We start from the raw sequence: 8,710 nt of genomic DNA on the forward strand, positions 1-8,710 counted from the left end.
CCCCACGCCCGACAGACGCCCCCACCTATGGCCGGTGGAAGTCCCCGCCCCGCAATGGAACCCCCGATGTCCCACGACTGGTCTGTCCCCACGCTGGTCTCAGCGCAGTTACCTCGTTTCCAGACGTGCAGTTCCTGGCCTCGGTGCTGCCCCCAGGCACAGACCCTGCGTTCTTCGAGCACCTTCGGGCCCTCGACTGCTCCGAGGTGACGGTGCGAGCCCTGCCCGAGGGCTCCCTCGCCTTCCCGGGCGTGAGTAGGGGTGACCGGGCGGGGCGGCGGCCACGGGGTGCTGGGCCGGGCGCGGAGCTGACTTTGCTCCCCACAGGTGCCGCTCCTGCAGGTGTCCGGGCCGCTGCTGGTGGTGCAGCTGCTGGAGACACCGCTGCTCTGCCTGGTCAGCTACGCCAGGTGGGCTGCGGGCCACTGGCAGGGAGCGTGGGTTTGGGATGGGCGCCCAGCACTGGGGCTCTGTGCTGGACTGTGGCCGCAGGGCTGGCTGCCCACGGGTCCCAGGACTGGCCTCCCGCCCCCACGGTGTAGGGTGTAAGGAGGGGTTGGGTGAGGGTGGAGTTCCCGGGTTGGAAGTTCCAGGCCCCAGGTAACCGCTGTCTTGGTTGGCCTGGCGACCCTCACCCTGGGCCCCATGACTCTTGTCTCCCTACAGCCTGGTGGCCACCAATGCAGCGCGGCTCCGCTTGATCGCAGGACCAGAGAAGCGGCTGCTAGAGATGGGCCTGAGGCGGGCTCAGGGCCCAGATGGGGGCCTGACAGCCTCCACCTACAGCTACCTGGGCGGTGAGGGTCTGGTGCTGGGGGAAGGCAACAGCCCGGAAGGAGGAGCCCCGTCCTGGCCCAAGGTCCCCCAATCCCACACCTTCCTCCTCAGGCTTCGACAGCAGCAGCAACGTGCTAGCGGGCCAGCTCCGAGGTGTGCCAGTGGCCGGGACCCTGGCCCACTCCTTCGTCACTTCCTTTTCGGGCAGTGAGGTGCCCCCTGACCCGGTCAGTCCCTCCTCTCAATCCTGCTGTCTCCAGGCGACAGGCCTCAAGCCAGCCCTTGCCTTGGGGAGAGGTGTGCCACCCAGGCAGGTCACCCCAGTGCTGTCCCAGGAAGCTGGCACGGGCTGCATTACCCTTGCCCTCAAACTAGGGTGTCCCTGGCTGCTCCCAGGTCTCATTCTGCATTCCTGGCCCCCATTCTTCACCAACCCCATTCCACAGATGTTGGCGCCAGCAGCTGGTGAGGGCCCTGGGGTGGACCTGGCGGCCAAAGCCCAGGTGTGGCTGGAGCACGTGTGTGCCCACCTGGGGCTGGGGGTGCAGGAGCCACACCCAGGTGAGCGGGCAGCCTTTGTGGCCTATGCCTTGGCCTTTCCCCGGGCCTTCCAGGGCCTCCTGGACTCCTACAGCATGCGGAGGTAAGCCCAGGCACTTTAGGAGTGGGCTCAGCAGAACCTCGGCAGCCCCTGACCCCCTTATCCATTCCTGCAGGAGTGGTCTCCCCAACTTCCTAGCAGTCGCCCTGGCCCTGGGAGAGCTGGGCTACCGGGCAGTGGGCGTGAGGCTGGACAGTGGCGACCTGCTACAGCAGGCCCAGGAGATCCGCAAGGTCTTCCGAGCTGCTGCAGCCCAGTGAGTTTCCTGGGGAGGAGGTGTGCCTGCTGGGAGATCCCTGGGGAGCCAGGATTTGGGAATGGGGCAGGGAAGGACAGTGAGGCACTCTGCTGTAGTTTCAGAGGTGATATTGCAGGCTGTGGCAGGGCGGTGAGGGGGGGGGCTCTCTAGGAGTGCCCAAGCAGGTGAGCGCAGGTGTCCCTGACTGAGGTTGAGGGGGGCGGGGGGACACTAGGGTGAATCAGGAAGACCTGAGGGGCTGCCCCCACCCTTTCTCCACCCACACGGCAGGTTCCAGGTGCCCTGGCTGGAGTCAGTCCCCATTGCAGTCAGCAACAACATTGATGAGGAGGCGCTGGCCCGACTGGCCCAGGAGGTGGGGTGGATGAGGGGGTAGGCAGAGGGTGGCTGGGGGGGTTCCTGGGGGCCCCTGCAGGTTCTGGCTGGGCTCACTGCCACCTCCTTTCCCCCACCCAGGGCAGTGAGGTGAATGTCATTGGCATTGGCACCAGTGCGGTCACCTGCCCCCAACAGCCTTCCCTGGGCTGCGTCTATAAGGTGGGAACAGTGTTGGGGGCCCAGGTGGGGGCAGGTCTGAGGGATGGTGCTGGGTGGGGCATGAGGACCAGCCAGCTCAACGCCCTCTCCCTGCAGCTGGTGGCCGTGGGGGGCCAGCCACGAATGAAGCTGACGGAGGACCCCGAGAAGCAGACGTTACCTGGGAGCAAGGCTGCTTTCCGGCTCCTGGGCTCTGACGGTGAGACCCTCCCATCCCCCCGCTGTCTACCTTCAAAACACCAGGGCCCCCCTTATTCTTGCCCCCACCCACACAGGGTCTCTACTTATGGACGTGCTGCAGTTAGCAGAGGAGCCAGCGCCACAGGCTGGGCAGGAGCTGAGGGTGTGGCCTCCAGGGGCCCAGGAGCCCTGCACCGTGAGGCCAGCCCAGGTGGAGCCACTACTGCGCCTCTGCTTCCAGCAAGGACAGGTGGCTACCCCACTGCCCTTACCTGCCCCCCAGCCCCGGTAGCGCCCTGACCAGGAGCCAGCCCCAAGCTTCTCTTTCCTTGCCTCATCCCTGCAGCTGTGTGAGCCGCTCCCATCCCTGGCAGAGTCTAGAGCCTTGGTCCAGCTGTCCCTGAGCCAACTCAGCCCCGAGCACAGGCGGCTGCAGAGCCCTGCACAGTACCAGGTTGGGGGGAGGCCTGCCCTGTGTGCCTCTGCCCTGTGTGCCCCTGCCCTCACCATGCCCACCACTCTCCTTCTCTGCTCCCTGCAGGTGGTGCTGTCTGAGAGGCTGCAGGCCCTGGTGAACAGTCTGCATGCAAGGGCATCCCCCTGAGACTGGCAGCTGCAGGCCCCAGTGGACAGTCTGCGTGCAGGGGCGTCCCCCTAAGACTCGGAGCGGGGCTACCTGGAAACAACACGAATCACTCACTTCTCCCCACAGCTTGTCCTGTGTTGTGTGTGTCGTTTGTTCACCCAGCCCACACTCACCTGGCCCCAGGGCCTCCCGGCCGGGGCTGGGCTGGAGTCGGGAATCTGAGCTGAGCTGGAGGGAGCAGGAGGGCTTGCATCCCAGGAAAGCACAGGCCCTGCCGGCTTGGGAGACAGCCCTGTACTGAAGCCTGAAGGGCAGTGAGGAGTTCCCCGACTTGGGGTGGGCTGTGGGGAGTCAGATCCCACACTAGAGCTGCGAGCGCACAGGCAGGGAGGGGTTTGGTGTCTGCCTTGAAGTTGAGGGAGTTGCTGCGGAAGACCTTTCCTTGCTAGAGGCAGGCTGGGGGCGGGACAGGATGGGGGGGCAGTGCCAAGTAAGAGGGTCCAGCCGTGGCCCTGGGCTTCCACGCTTGCCTAGGCACCGTCCCCCAGGCTCAGGGTAAGTGAGAACATCTCAAACTCCCCATGCCAAAAGGGAGAGCTCAGGTGTCTCCTGCTACTGCTGCTGCCAACCCGGCACCCCCCTGGCATCTGACCTCAGGGACACAGCTCCTGACCCAGCAGCCCACGGAAGGAGAGGAAGAATGGGGAAGAAGTTGAAGCTCCAGGAGCTGACTCAGCTCCAGACACCTGACCGGAGTGGCACTGCACGTGGCTGTGTGCTGGGCTGGCCCTGCCTGTGCGCCAGCAAGTTCCTGATCTCAGGGTTCCACCAGTTTGGGCAACATGAGCTTCAGAGGAACTGCTTGGAAGAGGGGTTATAGGCTTGGCAGGAAGTGGAGGCTGGGGTCCTGGGCCTCTCTTGTCCAAGCAGCCTGAGGTGGCACAGAAAGGCAAGGGCGTGGGGGGAATGCCGACCGCCTGGGGTGCGTCAGGGGCACTTCCCTCTGCCCAGGCATTCCACCAGACCAGCTCATCTGGCTCCCCGGGGCTCAGGATGAGCAGCATCCACTGTGTGGTTGGCTGAGGGTGGAGGTGGGGACTTGGAGCAGAGGCCCGGTCCAGCCAGCCCCGGGGAGTACCAGCTAGGACAGAGATACAGACTCACACACACTGGACAGAACACACCACGCCCCAGGCCCACAGGGCACCTGCGCACTCCGAGGCGCCCAGCCAGGGTGGCTGTGTTCCGTTCTTGCACTGCTGTAAAGAAATATCTGAGACGGGTAATTTCTAAGGAAGAGAGGTTTATTTATTTATTTATTTATTTATTTATTTATTTTTATTTTTATTTTTATTTTTTTTGAGACTGAGTCTTGCTCTGTCGCCCAGGCTGGAGTGCAGTGGCTGGATCTCAGCTCACTGCAAGCTCCGTCTCCCGGGTTTACGCCATTCTCTCGCCTCAGCCTCTCGAGTAGCTGGGACTACAGGCGCCCGCCACATCGCCTGGCTAATTTTTTGTATTTTTTTAGTAGAGACGGGGTTTCACTGTGTTAGCCAGGATGGTCTCGATCTCCTGACCTCGTGATCCACCCGTCTCGGCCTCCCAAAGTGCTGGGATTACAGGCTTGAGCCACCGCGCCCGGCCAGGAAGAGAGGTTTAATTGGCCCGTGGTTTCGCAGGTACAGGAAGCAGGGCTGGGGGAAGCTTCAGGAAACTTACCATCTTGGCGGAAGGGGAAGCGGCAGGCCTTACATGGCCGGAGCCGGAGGAAGGGGTGGGGCAGTGCCACGCGCTTTCAAACAACCAGATCCTGAGAACTCTATCATGGGGACAGCACCAAAGGGGGAAGTCGCCCCCAGGATCCAGTCACCTCCCACCAGGCCCCACCTCCAGCACTGGGGATTACATTTCAACATGAGATTTAGCCAAGGACCCAGGAGCTAGAGGACCTGCACAGGTTCTGGAGGGGCCGCCGCTCCTCTGGCATCTTCGCTGCCCCTCCACCCCTCCGGACTGCCCCCAGCTCACCCAGTCATGCCTGTTCCAGGGTGTCTGACAGAGCCGGCGTGCAGGGGGTGGGGCTCACCTGTAGCCCCAGGCCCAGTGGGGAGCTGACTGCTGTTTGGGGGCTGAATCAGGCCTCCGCTCACGGTGGGGCGCAGACTCCTGGACCCTTCGAGGACCTCCTCAGAGCTGTCCACAGCTGCCCTGAGCCCCCTGGTCCACAGCAGCTGGCAGTCAGGGTGAGGGCCCTTCTCCCCCTTTCTTTGTGGATCTCCCATCTCTTGGGGATCCTGTTCCCAGGGCCCTGGTGGGTAGAGCCACACTACAGGCACTCAGGCTCCAGGTGGCCACTCCCCTCCAGCAGCCCAGGCAGGGGGGCCCCTCAAAGGCCCATTGTAGGCACCTCGGTGTGGCTCCCCAGCCCCCACAAGCTCATGCTCGCGCACGCGCCACCACGCCCATCTGTGGTCCCGCCCGTGGTCCCGCCTGGGCCAGCTTCTAGGTCAGTCCTGGGCACAACTTCCCAGGAGGAGCAGTGGCAGGTGCTGCAGGCAAGGGCCGCCATGGCTGGGGGTGTGTGGGGCCGGGTCCGGGAGGCTCCCGTGGGGGCTCTAACCCTGACAGCACTGACTGAAGGAATCCGAGCCAGGCAGGGGCAGCCCCAGGGACCCCCTTCCACAGGCCCTCAGCCCGAGTCCTGGGAGCTCAAACCTGAAGCTGAGCCACAGACCCAGGCACTCACTGCCCACTCTGAGGCTGAGCCTGGACGTGGGGCCACCGTCCCTGAAGCTGGCAGCAAGCCCTGCTCCCCCAACAGTGCCCTGGAACCAGCCCCTGAGGGGCCCCGCCAGGTGAGGGGTGAGGGAAGGGATGTTGTGGGAACGGTTGGGGGGTCCTGTGGATGCTAGGTGGAAGGCAGCAGCGGGGGGCGGGAGCGGTGCTGGACCTGGGGGAGGTCAGGGTGAAACAGGCTGGCGAGCAACAGAGGAGCAAGGGATTTTGTAGGAAGCCGGGTGGGAGGCTGAGAGACCAGGAGGAGAGCTAGGAGAGGTTTGGGCACTTCAGACGCCCCACCCCAGAATTCTGCCCTAGGTTCCCCAGAATTCCTGGGAGGAGGGAGTTCTTGCCGACCTCGCATTGTACACGGCGGCCTGCCTGGAGGAGGCTGGCTTTGCAGGGACGCAGGCTACAGCGCTCACCCTGTCCTCAGCCCTGGAGCTCCGAGGGGAGCGGTTGGAGGACCAGGTCAGCCTCCACCCACTCCACGCCCTACAGACTCCTGCCGGTTCGGGAACCAAGGTGGTGGGAGGGGCCTGGAGAGCGCAGCCTGACCCGGCCGGCCACCTTCAGGCTGCTCCTGCCAGGTGGGATCAGGGTGGGGGTGGAGGTGGGGTGCAGGCCAGAGGGGAATGGACGGTGGAGGAGGCCTGACTGCTGAAGTCTGCACTTCTCCCCACCAGGTGCATGCTCTGGTGCGTGGACTGCTGGCGCAGATGCCCAGCCTGGCGGAGGGGAGACCCCGGAGGGCGGCCCTGCGAGTGCTGAGCGCCCTGGCCCTGGAGCATGCGCAGGACGTGGTGTGTGCGCTGCTACCCCGCTCTCTGCCCCCCAATCGGTAACCCAACCGTCCTGGCCCTGCAGTCCCCACGCGGCTTCCTTCCCACTTCCCGCTTGGCGGTGGAGTCTGGCCCCAGAAAAGGGAGCTGAAAGGGGGCAGGGCCTTCTTATTCCAGCCCCGTGATGACTTGTGCCCTGTATCCGTTCCCGCTCCCCTCACTTTTAGCTCTGCAAACTCCCCCCGCACTCCTGCCACAGAGTTTCTGATGCTGGGCTCCTCTTTTGGAGCCGCCTTCTATCTTCGGGTGGTCTGGAGACCATCCTGGGGTTGGCTCTGGAGTGGGGTGAATGAGGCTGGGGGGCTAACGTGCCTGGACATCCTGACTCTTTGGTTAATTTGCCCCAGAAGTTATCTTTGGTTTTATTCTCTGTGGCGATTTTTTTTTTAAAATAATGCCAGGTTTATTTCACTGTCGCTGACCCAACAGGACTCCCAGTGGGCCCCCACCCTGCAGCTCAGTTTGAGACAGGCTATGCTGTGGTCTGCACAATTAACACTTCATTTGTTTCTCTGGGATTTGGGGATGGGAAGAGATGGGGGTGGTTGTTTCCTGCCCCTCCCCTGCTGGAGTCCTACTGGCTGCCTTCACCCTGGCTGCGGACTCCCTACATCCTCTGGACACCCACCCCTGCACCCACCCCTGTCTCACACCAGCCCCCTCCAAACCCTCAGGGCAGCAGCCGAGCTCTGGCGCAGCCTAAGCCGTAACCAGCGTGTAAATGGGCAGGTGCTGGTGCAACTGCTGTGGGCGCTGAAGGGTGCTTCGGGGCCTGAACCCCAGGCGCTGGCGGTAGGTGGCTCCAGCCATTACCACGGGGCGGGTGCGGAGAGGAGAGGAGGGGGGAGGGGAGGGGGAGGAGGAGGGAAGAGGGTGGGGACAGGGAGTTTGCACCTAGGTAACTGCTCCTGGAATGTCCCACGCATGTCTGAGGCTTAGTCCCCGTCCCGTCGACGGCACGCCTGTCCCTCTGCTGCCCAGTGAAGCTCTGGGCGTGCCCCAGGCCTAAGTGGGCCACTTGCTCCGCAGGCCACGCGGGCTCTGGGGGAGATGCTGGCTGTTTCAGGCTGCGTGGGAGCCACGAGGGGCTTCTACCCACATCTGCTGCTTGCACTGGTCACACAGCTGCACAAGCTGGCCCGCAGCCCGTGCTCCCCCGACATGCTCAAGATTTGGGTTCTGTCCCACCGAGGGCCACCACACAGCCATGCCAGGTGAGAGTCAACACCAGGGTATGTGGGGCAGGCCAGCATGCTGTCACCCTCTCAGCCCCCACTGCCCACCTGCTCACTGTCCCCACCACCAGCTGTGCCGTGGAGGCGTTAAAGGCCCTGCTCACCGGGGACGGAGGCCGCATGGTGGTCACATGCATGGAGCAGGCAGGAGGCTGGAGGAGGCTGGCGGGAGCCCACACCCACCTGGAGGGTGTCCTGCTGCTGGCCAGGTGAGGAAGGACCCCAGGATGTCACACCAGGAAGAGACTCGTTGCTGGCCAGGTGCTGGGCAGGGGGACAGGGAAAAGGCAGGGGCATGAGGGTGGTGTTGGGATGGCGTCTTCTCGAGGAGTAAGGCCGCCAAACGGAGCGAGAGCTCCCATTTCCACCCACCCCAGTGCTATGGTGGCACATGCCGACCACCACCTGCGAGGCCTCTTCGCAGACTTGCTTCCGCGGCTGCGCAGCGCGGACGACCCGCAGCGCCTCACGGCTATGGCCTTCTTCACCGGGGTGAGCCTGCTTCCCGGATGGGTGGTGAAGGGTGACCCTGGCCTTGATCCCTGAGTCGCAGCGGCCTGCACGGGGACCGCGGGCGTGCTGACCCCGTGTGCCTCGCCTAGCTGCTGCAGAGCAGGCCCACCGCACGGCTCCTGCGGGAGGAGGTCATCCTGGAGCGACTCCTCACCTGGCAGGGAGACCCCGAGCCCACCGTGCGCTGGTTGGGCCTGCTGGGCCTGGGCCACCTCGCGCTGAATCGCAGGAAGGTGAGAGAAGGGGAGGGGTGGAGAGAGTCCTGACCGGGTCGCGGCGAGGTCTGCAGGAGGCTGAACTCGAGTCCCAGCAGGTGCGGCACGTGAGCACATTGCTGCCGGCGCTCCTGGGCGCACTGGGCGAAGGCGACTCGCGGCTCGTGGGTGCAGCGCTGGGCGCCCT

At 64.3% G+C, this 8,710-nt stretch overlaps 3 protein-coding genes across 3 annotated transcripts in view; all 3 read left to right on the forward strand.

Annotated features, from left to right (window-relative positions):
* Positions 1-8,710, forward strand: part of LOC105508998 — a gene marked incomplete at its 5' end in the record, with an annotated part of 37,182 nt that overhangs the window by 12,749 nt on the left and 15,723 nt on the right. The window lies entirely within an intron of this gene.
* Positions 6-2,958, forward strand: NAPRT (nicotinate phosphoribosyltransferase; the record flags this gene model as incomplete). The annotated part of the gene is made up of 12 exons (XM_011938219.1): positions 6-251; positions 328-410; positions 667-797; positions 889-1,004; positions 1,224-1,420; positions 1,494-1,634; positions 1,908-1,992; positions 2,094-2,174; positions 2,271-2,373; positions 2,450-2,604; positions 2,701-2,808; positions 2,896-2,958. Coding segments are annotated over 12 exons (1,509 nt in total), but the record flags the coding sequence as incomplete, so codon positions are not given.
* Positions 4,737-8,710, forward strand: part of MROH6 (maestro heat-like repeat family member 6) — a 6,768-nt gene continuing 2,794 nt past the window's right edge. The window contains 9 exon segments of the mRNA XM_011938220.1: positions 4,737-5,795; positions 6,037-6,189; positions 6,405-6,559; positions 7,235-7,352; positions 7,590-7,774; positions 7,867-8,004; positions 8,173-8,287; positions 8,398-8,541; positions 8,622-8,705. Of these exon segments, the coding sequence (XP_011793610.1) occupies positions 5,379-5,795; positions 6,037-6,189; positions 6,405-6,559; positions 7,235-7,352; positions 7,590-7,774; positions 7,867-8,004; positions 8,173-8,287; positions 8,398-8,541; positions 8,622-8,705 (1,509 nt within the window). The 5' untranslated portion in view covers positions 4,737-5,378.

This window comes from Colobus angolensis, unplaced genomic scaffold (genome assembly GCF_000951035.1).
Source record: "Colobus angolensis palliatus isolate OR3802 unplaced genomic scaffold, Cang.pa_1.0 Scaffold17, whole genome shotgun sequence".
Lineage (NCBI taxonomy): Eukaryota > Metazoa > Chordata > Mammalia > Primates > Cercopithecidae > Colobus > Colobus angolensis.